Source organism: Aquarana catesbeiana, linkage group LG09 (assembly GCF_042186555.1).
Source record: "Aquarana catesbeiana isolate 2022-GZ linkage group LG09, ASM4218655v1, whole genome shotgun sequence".
NCBI classification, from domain to species: Eukaryota; Metazoa; Chordata; class Amphibia; order Anura; family Ranidae; genus Aquarana; species Aquarana catesbeiana.
The window spans coordinates 56,481,010-56,498,702 of NC_133332.1; the positions used below are offsets into that span (position 1 = coordinate 56,481,010).

Here is a 17,693-nt window from a genome sequence, read left to right on the forward strand (position 1 = left end):
TCTCATTAGTACAGGTTCAATTCTTAATCAAATGTCACAATTTGAACGTATTTGCAAGAGTGACCCACATATTAGAGGACTGATTTCACTCCTATATCAACATCTCACCGCTATACCTAACGACTCATTTTTCTAGTATATTGCTAAATGGTCGCATAATTTGAATCGTACATTTGACGAAGATGACTCGTCCAATATTTGGTTGGCCACCAAAACTTCTTCCCCAAATTGTTATGCATTAGAAACCAATTTCAAAGTCATGGCACATTGGTATTTGGTACCATCAAGGATTGCGAAATTTATCCCAGCATACCCAGAAAATTTTTTCGAGGATGTTCCTCACTAGGTACGCATTTCCATATTTAGTGGTAATGTCCGGTAACCCAAGATTTCTGGGGAAAGATATTTGATATGGTTTCTAAAGCCTTGGAAATCTCTATACTCCCAGACCCAGCTGTGGCCCTCCTAAATCTTAAACCAGCTGCACTTACTCATACTCAATTTCAACTCCTCATTATCTTACAACCGCAGCCAAACAAACTATAGCCAAGGCTTGGAAATCTCCCACCTTAATTGTGGCTGAAGCCAAACATAGGATGTTGAAGGCCCTTCTATTTGCCAAAATGACGGCCATAGAAAATGATAATATCGGTAAATTCAACAAAATTTGGAAACCTTGGGTTAAACATTTTCATCTTCATTCATTGTTGTTGCCGCAATAATTCCTTTATATATATATATATATATATATATATATATATATATATATATATATATATATATATTGATATGCATTTGTTGGGTGTGGGCCGCACTATCACCATGGAAGACCCTTCCTTGTCTTTCTTTCTTCCCTCTTTCTCTCTTCTTCTTCTTACACATATGGTTTTATATTTTGAAATTGACAAGCACTGTCTTTTTTTTATTTTCTCTGATATTTCTCTTTATTCTTATATTGTTGATCTAATATAAATGGCATGTGTAATCTATGATTGGAATACCTAGACCCCCTTGTGTCTTTTGCAATATTTAAAATGATTTTGGTGTAAATATTCCCGATTTATACAGCTTTGCTCTCACCCATCCACAGTTTGTGCCCATCAGGGGTGGATGGGTGGTCTGGAGGCATGTTTCATTAAATACACCAAACGTTTTTGGGGTTCTAATGTTGGCTATTTAAGTGAATCTATATTACTATAAGTCTTATTTTCAGATATAATTCCTGTTGAACATACAGTGACCTATATGCTCATTTTTTTATTATTCATGATTTGACGGTCTCCCATGTATAAGCCTACAGATTGTTATGTATATCTCATGTAAACCTTAATAAAAATATTGAACGAGAGAACGTATTTGAAGCTGGGACCATCTGCCATAGCATTTGAGGTGTCTACTGGTGTTACTACACGTGCATTGAGCTTGTTTTGACCACCTTAACCTGACTCAGAACGATCTGGTAAGCCTTCTACCTTACAGTACATGGTGGAGTGTTTTTTCCTTTGAGGGCTTTTCAGGCTATATATTCACACTCTTCCACTGGGTGATGCTTCCATCTGTAGAAGGACTGTGATGCTGTGGATGACTGGACCTTTTTCTACTTTCCCTAATGACTGTAATATGAACCTTCTTTTTTGCTAGTGACCATCTTTTCACCACAGCGCAGACTAGTTATCCAGATATTTGTGACTTAAAATGATACTAAATACACACATTGTTTAGTTCACATTGTCCCATATATTCCTGTATGTGTAATTATTTTAATTAAAAAAAAATCTAAGTGCCTTTTTCTTATTGATATACATCTGTCACATGACACAGCTCTTTCCCTGTGCCTGTCTGCAGGGAAACATAAGCAGGAGGAGTCTCTAGTCCTCCTGCTGCTGGTCACATGTTCAAAAAAAAACAGCCTTTGGAATACAGAGAAAAAATAAATAATGAATATCAATAAACAGTTTTTTATTGTCATACAAATATATATTTGAAATCAAATCTTTATTATTTTTTGGCAATAACATGGTATGAGTGATTTTCTGTCAGTCACAGGCTGAGTCACACCCCTCCAGCCTGTGTCTTAGAATAAGAGGGAGGTGAAGCCTCCAACAATCTATATGTAATATCCAACCCCCGTTGTGTTTAGCTGGTTAGCGGGCATGGAGGAGGAGGGAGGGAGTTGGCTGTCATTTACCACTGTGTATACGCTGTGTGACTCTATAGTCACCTCAGTGTTGCCAACTATCAGTATTTTTTTCTGCAGCCAGTTACAAACAGGCACTTTTCTCCTGCCAGTAAATACCAGTGACAGGAAAAGTTGCCAGTAAAAAATATGGCTGTGACACTTGGCTCAGAACTGTGCACGTGCAGTTCCGGGCCGGAGCCGGCTGAGACCATCCGAGTGCCTGCTACAGTGTGTTCAGGAGATGAGTCTGATGGTGCCTGGGTGTATCGTGATGTCATGGTGCAAAGGAGCAGAGTGGAGCGGCCGGAACCACGTGTGCGTGTCTGCGTGATGGGAGCAAGTCGGGAGTGGGACTGTCAGTGTTGTTTGGATTGGAGTGGACTAAAGGGATCACCTGGCGTGGAGAGAGACTATGACTCAGGAAGGAACGAGTCGTGTCGGGGAGGTGTCATCATTATCTGTGCTGTTAGTGTCACTGTGAGAATCAGTTTCATATGTTTGTGCCTGTCCATTCTAATTTTCTTGCCTCCTGTCCCTAACCTATTTACCATATCGATAAAAAAAAAAAAAAAAAGAAATATGTTTTTTGCCTTAATATCTACCTTAAATTACCTTGTCAATTGCATTTTGGATTTGTTTGTGGCCTAAATACTGAAATTTGCAACTGTAATTTTGTAACTTGGAAATGCCAGTAAAAACGTGGCTGTGCCAGTAAATTTCAGTCTGGCAGGTTAGCAACACTGAGTCAGATGGGCTGCTCAGATGTGATAGGAAGGAAATGCTCAGCATAGAAACTCACTTAAAACTGAGCATGTGCAGAGCTGCCACCACAGCTGCAAAATCCCTAGCTGAATTGGGCTGAGTACTTATGTACTCACTTTTGTTGCCAGCGGTTTAGACATTAATGGCTGTGTGTTGAGTTATTTTGAGGGGACAGCAAATGTACAGTTTTACAAGCTGTCCACTCACTACTTTACATTGTAGCTAAGTTTCATTTCTTCAGTGCTGTCACATGAAAAGATATAATAAAATATTTTAAAAAATGTGAGGGGTGTACTCTCTTTTGTGAGATACTGTATATATATAAAACACTTTATGTTAATTCCACTCTATTAGGGAGCATTTCCTGTTTGAGCCCCCAAAATAACAAGTACAATATAAAGTTCCATAGTCCTATTAATTAGCGTGGGATGAAACACAGTTCATAGGGATGTGGGATGTTTCCGAATCCACTCATTTGTGGTGTAAGGTCTAGGTCTTGTGGGTCTACCGGGGATCTCAAGGTGAAGTTCTGTAAAATTGTAGCAAAAAATAGGAAGAGCTCCATTTTTGCAAGACCTTCGCCCAAACAGATCCGCTTCCCTGTAAAGTGAAAGAGAATTATAAATGGCTAAATGACAACTACTCATGACATTTAGTGCAAGTGTAGTGAAACACGGAACAACATGGAAAATGCAGTAATCTCTACCAAGAAATCGAAAAGCATCCTTTATTCACCAAGTGCACTGCGTGGATAGAAGCAGATTAGTTGGATTAGGTCCCGTTCAAATGGACAGTCTGATGAATCCCGCCCATTGAATTTTCAGGTTGACCTGATTGAAAACTCCATTTATGTCTGCAGGCAATCACATTTGTATCAATTTACATCTGATGACCTTTGAGTACTAATCCAAGAAAAAAATTAAAATGGAAAAGGTCTGCGTCTGCATTTTTCCTCGAACGTAAACATGACTGATTGGAGGTAATCTGATGTAAATGTGTAGGTAGGTGTAGTTAGCTACTTTGCCACTAGGTGGCTCTGTACCAGAGTAGTGTCTTGTTGCAATAAGTAAAGTCATCAGGTGCTAGGCCCCTTTTAGGTAGCCCCTCCTACAGTGATGTCAGGGGTGAGGCAGCACCCATCTATGTCAGGGAAGGAATGGCACAGTTAGTCTCGGGGCATGGGAGCTGAACACCCCACACCTATGAAGATGTAGCCACTAGACATAGGCCCTGAACAGGGTAGGAGGTCAGTGGAGTAGGCCTGTACTCAGGAGGAGCTGGCTGTAGATTTTCTGTCTCTTACAGAGGTGGGGGTAAGGGGTGATTGCAAAAGACCTTTTAGGCCAGGTCGGAGATCCCTGTGTGAGGCTGGGTGAAGGAGAGACTGTAATGCCGCATACACACGATTGGAAATTCCTACGCATGCTTGGAAACAATTCGACGCATGCTCGGAAGCATTGAACTTCATTTTCTCGGCTCGTCGTAGTGTTGTAAGTCACCGCGTTCTTGATGGTCGAAAGTTCAGCGAACTTTTGTGTGACCGTGTGTATGGAAGCCAAGTTTGAGCGGAATTTCGTCGGAAAAACCATCCAAGATTTTTCCGACGGACATTCCGCTCGTGTGTACGCGGCATAAGAAAGATAGCTGCTGAGGTGCTGCTCATGCTTTTACTTTTGACTACTCCAGACTGTCTGCTAAATGTGATTGACTATGTAATGTCAAGTGACTCCAGAATGTATGTTTTTATGATGGGAATGTAATGCCGATTCCTGAATACTGTCAGTAAAGTGCAGCAAACTATTTCTTGTGTAGACATTCCTCCCTGGGGGATATAAAGGTCTATGGCCAGGAATGTTATGTGGAGGAATGTTATGTGGCAAAGATGGTGGATGGTTTGGCCTCAGCAGAAGGGACAGTGTTCTAGCAGGACTGGAGCAGGAGTAGGGACTTGTGCTCTTGATGCCAAAGAGAGCCAACCATGAAGTCCCTGTTACAAATGGATGCAAAAATAAAAGTCGGTTTTACATATGAGTGCCCATGGATCTAATATGGCTCCAGAAAAGTCCAGTTTTAAATTGCACTTCAGTGAAATCAACCCTCTGTACTACACAGGAATGGTTAATAGTGATGCTGGCCTTACCACTGTTGCTGAATTTTTGCTTTAGCCTACATAATAAATATAGGGAAAAATCAATGGGTTAAGGGCACAGAAGGAAATGTTTAAGCAGGGAGATTTAATTTGAGTACTTGGGTCACTTTGGTTGGTTAATCCCAGTGGCATTCAAAAAAACTGTTTTGGGTGCAATGTTATATTAACCTCTTGCTGACCATGTAACACATATACGTGGCAGCATGAAAGGTGGGCTTTAACACTAAGCTGTTGTGAAGAAGAGGAAGAAGTTGTGTGTCAGTGACAGCTCTTGGTCAAGGATTCTGATCAGGAGCCAGCAGTATGGGCTCTCAATCATGTGACTGGTGTGAGAGCCAACCACAGCGGTCACATGATACAGAAACCGAGCCATCTCCCAGGCATTAAATCCCACCTAAAGGACCACCAAGGAGGCAGTGTTAAAGCGGGGGTTCACCCACACCGCCAAAAAATAAAAATATTAAAAGCCAGCAGCTACAAATACTGCAGCTGCTGACTTTTAATACATGGCCACTTACCTGTCCCAGGGTCCAGCGATGTCGGCAGGGGACGCCGAGAACCCGCTCGGTTCTCGGCAGCTGCTGCCGCCATCCTAGGTGAGGGAATCAGGAAGTGAAGCGTTGCGGCTTCACTTCCCTGTTCCCTACTGCGCATGCGCGAGTCGCGCTGCGCGTCCCGAGTGGTCCCCACTCTCTCCTGGGAGCTGTTTGTTCCCAGGAGACAGCACGGTGGGGACAGGAAGAGGCATAGACTCCCATGGGAGTCTATGCCGGAAGTGGGTGCAAATACCTGTCTTAGACAGGTATCTGCACCCCCCTCCTCCATTTTTGTGTGGAACTCCGCTTTAAGAGCTTAATGAACATATTTTATTTTTGCACTTGCTCTTTTTAGCTTAATTCCACATTTTGAAACAGAAGCTTAGAATCTTTCAAGGATCAAAGGCAACTGGTCACAAAGAAATTACGTTTTTGAAAAGCTATCTAAAGTAAGTTGCTATTATCTGAATCAAAGGATGTACAGAAATGTTGTACCTATTGAGCTTTAAGTGATGTCACCAGGGCTGGACTGGGACACAAATGTTGCCCTGGAATTCATCCAGACCAGCCCACTTTAATTTTGAGTGTCCCCATCAGCACCCCCTTACATCAGAGTGTCCCCATTAGCACCCATTTACATCAGATTGTCCCTATCAGCACCCCCTTACATCAGAGTGTACCTATCAGTACTCCCTTACATTAGAGTGGGCCCATCAGCACCCCCTTAAATCAGAGTGTCCCCCTCTCCTTCCCCTCTCATGTGTACTCTGAAGGCAGCTTCTCGTTCTTCTCTCCAGTCATGTGATAAGTGATAAGTGATTAGGGGAGAGAGGAAGGGAAGTTTGCCGGCTGTCTATCTACCCCTGCAGGCTGGAGGGAGCAGAAAGTCTAATCATCTCTCCAGCAAGTGTAGGCAGCTGCTCCTTGGTGACAGGAGTGAAATCACGATCACTCACTGTCAGTGAGGAGCTGCTCCAGGACTGTGCCTGACAGGCCCACTGAGCCATCGGCCCACCGGGAAACTCCCGGTAGTCCCAATGGCCAGTACATGCCTGGATGTCACTGAACTGGCACATGGTCTACGAGACAAAAATGTCCACTTCCGTCAGGGACTTTTGAAATGGATATTTAGCTTCTTGAAACTTTGCCTACTGAATATCCAGTAGCAGATGATGATACTTGCTTTAATTGTTTTGGTCCCTTGACAATAAAGGATGATACACGTTGGGTGGGTATTCACATTATCATATCTAGTCTGGTGTGTGTTCCCTGTCTGGGCTATTTAGTTGGTTTTCTTCAGCTGTGTCTCAACTGGACAAATCTGTCCAGTCCTAAATTTCAGCTTGGCATTTCAGTCTTGTTTATCCTGATCTGTACTGTCTTTGCCTTCTGTTTCTGATCTGACCTGTATTGGCATTTGTGTCTGATCCTTCCTATCTGTATGTGTATCAGTGGCGGCCCGTCCATAGGGGGCGCATGACCGCCTCCCCCCCACCCAGCAGTCACAAAAAAAAAGTATTACTACGGGCGGGAGCTGCTTTGTTCAAGTGAGGATGGGGCAGGAGAGGAGCGGAGCATGCTGGGATTGATGTTGTGCACACCACGTGACTCAGACCAGGAAGCAGAGTGAGTGTACAGCTCCCAGTCGGGGGATAGAGGAGCTGCCTACTGAAGTGTGATGGACGGTGAGGAGCGGACTGACACATCATACAGAGGACAGTGTGTGCAGGCAGGACCAGAGACCGATCAGCTTCACTGTTTGCTGTATATTAAAAGGGATTGTGTGGGTGAAGGATAGAGCAGGGAGAAAAAACAATGTAAACTAGAAAAGGTACAATTTCTGGGGAAATTGTGAAAGTGTTCTTGCCTCTACAACTGGAGTGGGCGGAGTAACTGGGTGGGGTGGAGTGGCTTGAGTAACTGTGAAAAGTGTTAAAAAGCTTAATATTTTAAAAAGTATAAATAGTAGTAAAAAAGTTCCATCATTCGCTGAAAGAGCTGAACATTTTTTTCAAAAGTAATTTTTTTTTTCAAAAATGAATTTTTTTTAATCAAAAATGATTTTTTTTTTCTTCAAAAATGATTTTTTTTTTCAAAAGTAATTTTTTTTTTCAAAGGTAATTTTTTTTTCAAAAATGAATTTTTTATTTCAAAAATAATTTTTTTTTCGAAATTATTATTTTTTTTAAAGTCATTTTTTTTTCAAAAATAATTTTTTTTTTTCAAAAATATTTTTTTTTTTCAAATATATTTTTTTTTCAAAAATAATTTTTTTTTTAAAAGTAATTTTTTTTTCAAAAATATTTTTTTTTTCAAAAATATATTTTTTTTTTTTTCAAAAATGATTTTTTTTTTTTCAAAAATTATTTTTTTACTTTTTTCAAAAATTACTTTTTTTTTTCAAAAATATTTTTTTTTTTACATGGGGCGGTCATAATGTTTTGGCTGATCATGGGGTGGTCATAATGTTTTGGCTGATCATGGGGTTGTCAGCTTTTGTCACTTCCCACTCTAGTTTTGAACATTTCGCCATTCATTCCTATGGGACCAATTTCGCCGCAAAAACGTCATTTCGTGGACCATTCGGCAAAACATTCCACAAAGTAATAACACACCAATCGGGAACAATCCGCTCGTTTCGGTATATTATTTGTCTCTGTAGTGTGAAAACTGTGGGAGGAGTCTACAAGCATTATCAAGTCTAGCAGATGAAGTCACATGCATTTGGAGTGTCTCAGCATCTTGTGTTTACAACCACTGTTTCCTAGCAACGCTCATGCCCTGTTTATGCTTCCCAAATACTGCTTCATCAAAACTGCCCCATCAGAATTACCCCATCAAAACTGCCCCATCATATTCCTCTATTATAAATCAGTACATGGTGTGTCTGTCCCCTCCCCCGGGCTCTGTAATCAGCTGAGATGCTCCAGCCACCTTCCCCCCCTGTGTATAACAGAAGCTTTGGTAACCATGGCAACAAAACAAACACTAACAGTACACTCTGATTAATGGCTAAAATTTCCTGAAATGACCTCTAAACAAATGGCCGTATTTTAAAAACTATACATCCTACAGCGAAGATCTTTATATTGTGAGAATCACAAGACCCAGACCTAGATTTTGATGTATAGTATGTCTCTGAAATATTAAAAATGAAGGCACAGTCGCAGTTTAGAAATTGCCCTTCAAATTTGGAGGGGGCTAGAGTGTAGTTTCAATGAATGTCAATGGACGGCGTGAGTTGCAAACAAATGGTCATATTGTGAAAACTATCAGGACTATGGCTTAGCCGTGGACATGTTTAGTGGCAGCAGGGATAGCTGAACGTTTTGATATAAGATTTGTGTAGGTGGGCTTGAAAATGAGGGAGTGGCGGCAGTTTAGAAATCATGTTCTGATTTTCCAGCTTTTGTCATCTCCCACTCTAGTTTCCCCATTCATTCCTATGGGACCAATTTCGCCGCAAAAACGACGATATTTCGTGAACCATTCGGCGAAACGTTCCACAAAGTAATAGCACACCATTCGGGAACAATCCGCACGTTTCGGTATATTACTTGTCTATGTAGTGTAAAAACTGTGGGAGGAGTTAGGGTGGTAAATTTGGCTATAATAATAAGAACTAGAAAAGCTACAATTTCTGGGGAAATTGTGAAAAGTGTTCTTGCCTCTACAACTGGAGTGGGCGGAGTAACTGGATGGAGTGGCTTGAGTAATTGTGAAAAGTGTTAAAAAGCTTAATATTTTAAAAAGTATAAATAGTAGTAAAAAAGTTGAAGTCCCATCATTAGCTGAAAGAGCTGAACATTTTTTTCAAAAATGAATTTTTTTTCAAAAATGATTTTTTTTTTCAAAAATGATTTTTTTTTTTTTAAACGAAATTTTTTTTTTCAAAAATAATTTTTTTTTCAAAAACTGCCATCAAAACTGCCCCATCAGAATTGTCCTATCAAAACTGCCCCATCATATTGCCACCATCAAAACTGCCCCATCAGAATTGCCCCATCAAAACTGCCCCATCAGAATTGCCCCATCAAAACTGCCCCATCATATTCCTCTATTATAAATCAGTACATGGTGTGTCTGTCCCCTCCCCCGGGCTCTGTAATCAGAGCTGAGATGCTCCAGCCACCTACCCCCCTGTGTATAACAGAAGCTTTGGTAACCATGGCAACAAATCAAACACAGTACACTCTGATTAATGGCTAAAATTTCCTGAAATTACCTCTAAACAAATGGCCGTATTTTAAAAACTATACATCCTACAGCGAAGATCTTTATATTGTGAGAATCACAAGACCCAGACCTAGGTTTTGATAAATAGTATGTCTCTGAAATATTAAAAATGAAGGCACGGTCGCAGTTTAGAAATTGCCCTTCAAATTTGAAGGGGCTAGAGTGTAGTTTCAATGAATGTCAATGGACGGCGTGAGTTGCAAACAAATGGTCATATTGTAAAAACTATCAGGACTATGGCTTAGCCGTGGACATGTTTAGTGGCAGCAGGGATAGCTGAACGTTTTGATATAAGATTTGTGTAGGTGGGCTTGAAAATGAGGGAGTGGCGGCAGTTTAGAAATCATGTTCTGATTTTCCAGCTTTTGCCATCTCCCACTCTAGTTTCCCCATTCATTCCTATGGGACCAATTTCGCCGCAAAAACTACGATATTTCGTGAACCATTTGGCGAAACGTTCCACAAAGTAATAGCACACCATTCGGGAACAATCCGCACGTTTCGGTATATTACTTGTCTATGTAGTGTAAAAACTGTGGGAGGAGTTAGGGTGGTAAATTTGGCTATAATAATAATAAGAATACTAGAAAAGGTACAATTTCTGGGGAAATTGTGAAAGTGTTCTTGCCTCTACAACTGGAGTGGGCGGAGTAACTGGGTGGGGTGGAGTGGCTTGAGTAACTGTGAAAAGTGTTAAAAAGCTTAATATTTTAAAAAGTATAAATAGTAATAAAAAAGTTCCATCATTCGCTGAAAGAGCTGAACATTTTTTTCAAAAGTAATTTTTTTTTTCAAAAATGAATTTTTTTTAATCAAAAATGATTTTTTTTTCTTCAAAAATGATTTTTTTTTCAAAAGTAATTTTTTTTTTCAAAGGTAATTTTTTTTTTCAAAAATGAATTTTTTTTATTTCAAAAATAATTTTTTTTTCGAAATTATTATTTTTTTTAAAGTAATTTTTTTTTTCAAAAATAATTTTTTTTTTCAAAAATATTTTTTTTTTTCAAATATATTTTTTTTTCAAAAATAATCTTTTTTTTAAAAGAAATTTTTTTTTTCAAAAATATTTTTTTTTTTCAAAAATAATTTTTTTTTTTTCAAAAATATTTTTTTTTTCAAAAATTATTTTTTTACTTTTTTCAAAAATTTTTTTTTTTTCAAAAATATTTTTTTTTTTACATGGGGCGGTCATAATGTTTTGGCTGATCATGGGGTGGTCATAATGTTTTGGCTGATCATGGGGTTGTCAGCTTTTGTCACTTCCCACTCTAGTTTTGAACATTTCGCCATTCATTCCTATGGGACCAATTTCGCCGCAAAAACGTCATTTCGTGGACCATTCGGCAAAACATTCCACAAAGTAATAACACACCAATCGGGAACAATCCGCACGTTTCGGTATATTATTTGTCTCTGTAGTGTGAAAACTGTGGGAGGAGTCTACAAGCATTATCAAGTCTAGCAGATGAAGTCACATGCATTTGGGGTGTCTCAGCATCTTGTGTTTACAACCACTGTTTCCTAGCAACGCTCATGCCCTGTTTATGCTTCCCAAATACTACTTCATCAAAACTGCCCCATCAGAATTACCCCATCAAAACTGCCCCATCATATTCCTCTATTATAAATCAGTACATGGTGTGTCTGTCCCCTCCCCCGGGCTCTGTAATCAGCTGAGATGCTCCAGCCACCTTCCCCCCCTGTGTATAACAGAAGCTTTGGTAACCATGGCAACAAAACAAACACTAACAGTACACTCTGATTAATGGCTAAAATTTCCTGAAATGACCTCTAAACAAATGGCCGTATTTTAAAAACTATACATCCTACAGCGAAGATCTTTATATTGTGAGAATCACAAGACCCAGACCTAGATTTTGATGTATAGTATGTCTCTGAAATATTAAAAATGAAGGCACGGTCGCAGTTTAGAAATTGCCCTTCAAATTTGGAGGGGGCTAGAGTGTAGTTTCAATGAATGTCAATGGACGGCGTGAGTTGCAAACAAATGGTCATATTGTGAAAACTATCAGGACTATGGCTTAGCCGTGGACATGTTTAGTGGCAGCAGGGATAGCTGAACGTTTTGATATAAGATTTGTGTAGGTGGGCTTGAAAATGAGGGAGTGGCGGCAGTTTAGAAATCATGTTCTGATTTTCCAGCTTTTGTCATCTCCCACTCTAGTTTCCCCATTCATTCCTATGGGACCAATTTCGCCGCAAAAACGACGATATTTCGTGAACCATTCGGCGAAACGTTCCACAAAGTAATAGCACACCATTCGGGAACAATCCGCACGTTTCGGTATATTACTTGTCTATGTAGTGTAAAAACTGTGGGAGGAGTTAGGGTGGTAAATTTGGCTATAATAATAAGAATAATATATATGTGAGATAACAGTAAGTGGTCTTGCTATGCAAGAACACTTAATAATATATATGTGAGATAACAGTAAGTGGTCTTGCTATGCAAGAACACTTAATAAAGAGCTCTGGAGGAAGGGATTGATTATAGCTCAACCTGGCTACACACATTGTACTAGTTTTGTTCCATTTTTGGTTTAAGGGCAAACAACAGTAATCAAGGAGGAGATTTTTATACACAGTGACTGTCACACACAGGCAGTGCTAAATATGAGCAGTAAGGGTTGCTTTGCTGCTGAGTTTACTTGTGCATGTGTATTTTTTTATTTATTTTTTTTTAACGTATAAAATTTTATGTTTTGAAAAAACATGTCTGTGCACATATAGTTGCGTATGACGTTTTTTGTAATGCATGTCTATGGACAAAAGTACGCTGCAGCACCCGAGCAGCACAACTACAGCCGTAATTTACATTGTTCACCCATACGCCCTAAAAAATAGAAAAAAAAATTCTTTAAGTGCACTGTGTTCGGGCGCCGGACACAGTGCACTATGGGAAGCGCCATGTCAATGCAATCATGAGATTGCAGACGAGGAGCTTCGTTTGCAGGCTTTTGACCTGCTTTGTGGCACAATCCAAAGTGCCAAGCAGCTTCCGCCCGTAGTATCACTACGGGCGGGAGCTGCTTTGTTCAAATGAAGAGGTTACTTCCAGGTTTCCTGTTCCAGGGAACCCGGAAGTGACATTGGCAGCTCCATGGAATGCACGGCGCGAGCGGAGTTGTCTGTAAGGTAAGTAAGTGAGGCTCAGGGCTGCATTTGATGGGGCACAGTGAGGCTGCATTACATGGGACACAGTAAGGCTGCATTAGATCAGACACAGCGATGCTGCATTAGATGGGGCACAGTGAGGCTGCATTTGATGGGACACAGTGGCTGCATAAGATGAGCACAGTAGCTGTATTTGATGGGGCACATTGGCAGCATTTGATGGGGCACAGTGGCTGCATAAGATGGGCACAGTGGCTGCATAAGATGGGCACAGTAGCTGTATTTGATGGGGCACATTGGCAGCATTTCATGGCACAGTGGCAGCATTTCATGGCACAGTGAGAGCATTTGATATGGCACAGTGGCTACGTTTGATGGGCACAGTGGCTGTGTTTGATGGCACAGTGGCGGCAATTGATGGGCACAGTGGCTGCGTTTGATGGGGCACAGTGAGGCTGCATTTGATGGGGCACAGTGAGGCTGCATTTGATGGGGCATAGTGAGGCTGCATTTTATGGGCACAGAGAGGCTGTATTTGATGGGGCACAGTGGCTGCATAAGATGGGCACAGTAGCTGTATTTGATGGCACAGTGGCAGCATTTGATGGCACAGTGGGAGCATTTGATATGGCACAGTGGCTGCATTTGATGGGGCACAGTGGCTGCATTTTATGGGGCACAGTGGGTGTGTTTGATGGGGCACAGTGGCTGTGGTTGATGGGGCCCACTGGCTGCATTTAATGGGGCACAGTGAGGCTGCATTTGAAGGGGCACAGTGGCTGCATAAGATGGGCACAGTGGTTGCATATGATGGGCACAGTAGCTGTATTTGATGGGGCACAGTAGCAGCATTTGATGGCACAGTGGCAGCATTTGATGGCACAGTGGGAGCATTTGATATGGCACAGTGGCTGCGTTTGATGGGCACAGTGGCTGCGTTTGATGGGCACAGTGGCGGCAATTGATGGGCATAGTGGCGGCAATTGATGGGCACAGTAGCGGCGTTTGGCACAGTGGCTGTGTTTGATGGTACAGTGGCGGCAATTGATGGGCTCAGTGGCTGCGTTTGATGGCACAGTGGCTGCGTTTGATGGGGCACAGTGAGGCTGCATTTTATGGGGCACAGTGAGGCTGCATTTGATGGGGTACAGTGAGGCTGCATTTGATGGGGCACAGTGGCTGCATAAGATGGGCACAGTAGCTGTATTTGATGGGGCACATTGGCAGCATTTGATGGGGCACAGTGGCTGCATAAGATGGGCACAGTAGCCATATTTGATGGGGCACATTGGCAGCATTTCATGGCACAGTGGCAGCATTTCATGGCACAGTGGGAGCATTTGATATGGCACAGTGGCTGTGTTTGATGGCACAGTGGTGGCAATTGATGGGCACAGTGGCTGCGTTGGATGGGCACAGTGGCTGTGTTGGATGGCACAGTGGCTGTGTTGGATGGCACAGTGGCTGCATTGGATGGGGCACAGTGAGGCTGCATTTGATGGGACACAGTGAGGCTGCATTTGATGGGGCACAGTGGCTGCATAAGATGGGCACAGTAGCTGTATTTGATGGGGCACATTGGCAGCATTTTATGGGGCACAGTGGCAGCATAAGATAGGCACAGTGGCTGCATAAGATGGCCAAAGTGGCTGCATAAGATGGGCACAGTAGCTGTATTTGATGGGGCACATTGGCAGCATTTGATGGCACAGTGGGAGCATTTGATATGGCACAGTGACTGCGTTTGATGGGCACAGTGGCAGCAATTGATGGGCACAGTGGCGGCAATTGAGGGGCACAGTGGCTGCGTTGGATGGGCACAGTGGCTGCGTTGGATGGCACTGTGAGGCTGCAATTGATGGTTTTTTTTTTCAGAATTTTTAAGTTTGTTTGCGCCCCCCCAAAAAATTTTGAGCACCAGTCGCCACTGATGTGTATACTGTTGCTACTGGTTATAACTCTGTCTGTCCTTTTATATCAACTATGTCCTAAAACTCTGTCTATTCCTGTCTGCCTGTCTGCATTAGTCAAGCTAGGCAATCTGGTGGGTTACATACAGGGAGTATTCCTGCTGCAAAGTTTATCCGTACCATTCGCGGCTCTGATAAAAACCTAGTGCTGTAAGATCCAGCACCATAAAATTAAATAAAAATGAAAATTTAATGATAAAAAGAAAAAAAAAAAGATCCAGCACCATAGTGAAAGCTATTTACCATCAGTTGTCAAGACAGTATACACATATTTTCTATCTCCTCAAATTTAGTACCTGCTCTTCAGTATGTCCGCACTGTGCTTAGATTCCATGCTCTGCCCTGGATTTGTTCTTGTCATCTGGTTCCCTCCTCCCAGGGATTACTAAAAACTCTAAATCAATTGCTACCCATGATATACAGTATGTAATACATAATATGAAAGATTTGGCTGTTGGGTGCTCAATCCAACAAACTGACACCATTGCAAAGGTGTCATCAATGCCAAACAAATCTAGAAGCCAAAGCCAAAAGCCTGAAGCTTTCTTTTTTTTGCATGATGTCAGTGGAAGCCCCTGTTGCCTGGTTGTTTAAAATTGAATGCCATTTCCATCCTTGCACTAATTCCTGAATTCTCAGAACATTTATGCATCCTAGGAGCCATCACATTATCTGCAAAGTGCAATGATACAGGTAATAGTAGGTGTGTAGTACTGCATATGGCACACATGTAGGTATGTTGAACCTATATAGTGATGCATACCTGAAGAGAAGGGCATGTATCCATCGTTCCTACGGAACTTCCCATTTTCATCCAAGAAATGTCCGGGATTAAACTCTTTGGGGTATTTAAACTGCTTGGGGTCTTGGAGAACAGAGCCGAGCATGGTATATACAGTGGTGTCCTAGGAAAGAAGAATTATGATATACATTACATAAGGTCAGTTGTTGCCTCAACGTTTGTTCTGAAGATTGAGAACTACTGTTTATAATCACACCCATATTCATACTAAAGGTTTGCTATCGATGATTGTGTTCAGACACCTGCATACTTCATACTGGATACCAGCAAGACAAATACTGGTTTGTTCTTGTTTTGTTTTATTCATTTAGTGGGATTTAGGCTAGGCCAGTATGTATCTCATTTAAATATTTTCGGGATCATAATGATTTATGTCAAGAAATTTTGTGTCCATAAAATAAGTGGAAAACTTAAAGCGGAACTTCACCCTAAAGGGAAGATCCGCTTTAACACCTACTTGCCCCCTCCTCTCCCACTTTTGAAGGATTTTTTTTATTTTTTGGGGGCGGGAAACAGGTGCCTAGTTTTGACATGTACCTGCTCCCACTAGGCAGTCTGCCTAGGCAGTCAGAGCGGAAGTTCTCACCCCTCTCTCCCCACTTGCAACCTTCTGGGACGTGTCACAAGCCCAGGAGGCTGCAGGACCATTTATACAGCACAGTGCGGTTCGCGCATGCACAGTGTGAAGCCATCTGTAAAAGAAGTCACAGCAGGCTTCCCTTAGTAAACATGCTGGCATCGGGATTCCAAAGACCTGTGAAGAATCCACCTGGTGAAGACAGTATTTGTAGCTACTGACTTAAAAAAAAAAATTTAAGACTTTTTTTTGGTTTTCAACAGTAAAGATCCTCTTTGATAAAACAGTTATTTTATATACAAAGAGATCATAATAGTAATGTTTAAGCCTGATTATGACAGAATATAAAGCGGCATGGTTTATCTTTTGTATTAAAGGTTCCTCTAGGCTTTTAGAAATGTAGATGTAGTTAATGACTGTATTGTCACCAGTATGCATTTATTTGCATTTCACAACAGGTAGACAAATTTGATCTTGGCCCTAAGCGCCATCCTAGATAAAGCCAAATGTGAGCTCAGTTAGTCTATATGAGTTTGTTTATTTATTAAGGATAACGAGCAAAATGCAATAACCAATAGAGACCATTCATCATCAACTTTTTATTGATGTATCTTCAGTAAAGTAAAATCTAATGCTGTGTACACACAACCGGACTTTTCGACCGGACTGGCCCGACGGAACAAATCCGTCAGACAATTCGATCGTGTGTGGGATTAATCGGACCTTTTCTGTCGAAAAATCTGTCGGACTTTAGAAATAGATAGATAAATAAGTGTAGCACTAATATGAAAAGTGAAATAACCACATAATAAGTACAATGAAGACCATTACATCATCAGGTTGGCAAAAAGTATTAGAGAACAAAAAAAAGAAGAAAGAAACATCAAAGGTAAACTGGTTATAGTCCTCTGTAGGTATGTGACTTTGTGCAAAGTGAAGGAATTAAAGTCCTTAGGTATGTGACTTCATACTTGAAACATATGCACGTGACATCTGGAATAAAAGGAACACCACCACCAACAATAGGGGAGCTTACCGGAAAAAAAACATACATTCAATTGGGTCAAACAAGCTTGAATGGTAAACAGCTGGTAGGATCCTGGAGAGGTTGGGAGAAGATCCTGGAATGGTGGATGAACCGGTAGGTCCCTCAGTGATGGCCAGAATGCATAGTGATTACATTGGATAAGAAGGAACAAAAGAGGGCCACATAGTGTAAAATGTATGCCAAATGTATTAAAAAGAAAGAAATACACTCACATGGAAATGGATAAAACAGCGCTGTGTGAATAAAATGGCGGCAGTGGGGTCCTAACCAACGTGCTTCGTCCCCTTGGACATCGTCTG

The 17,693-nt window shown here is 41.3% G+C and overlaps 1 protein-coding gene across 1 annotated transcript in view; it reads right to left on the reverse strand.

Annotated features, from left to right (window-relative positions):
* Nucleotides 1-1,938: 1,938 nt before the first annotated feature.
* Nucleotides 1,939-17,693, reverse strand: part of LOC141107667 (cytochrome P450 2C16-like) — a 68,123-nt gene continuing 52,368 nt past the window's right edge. The window contains exons 8-9 of the mRNA XM_073598564.1: nucleotides 15,731-15,872; nucleotides 1,939-3,541 (exon numbers count right to left, since the gene is read on the reverse strand). Of these exons, the coding sequence (XP_073454665.1) occupies nucleotides 3,360-3,541; nucleotides 15,731-15,872 (324 nt within the window). The 3' untranslated portion in view covers nucleotides 1,939-3,359. The remainder of the gene's footprint in view (nucleotides 3,542-15,730; nucleotides 15,873-17,693) is intronic.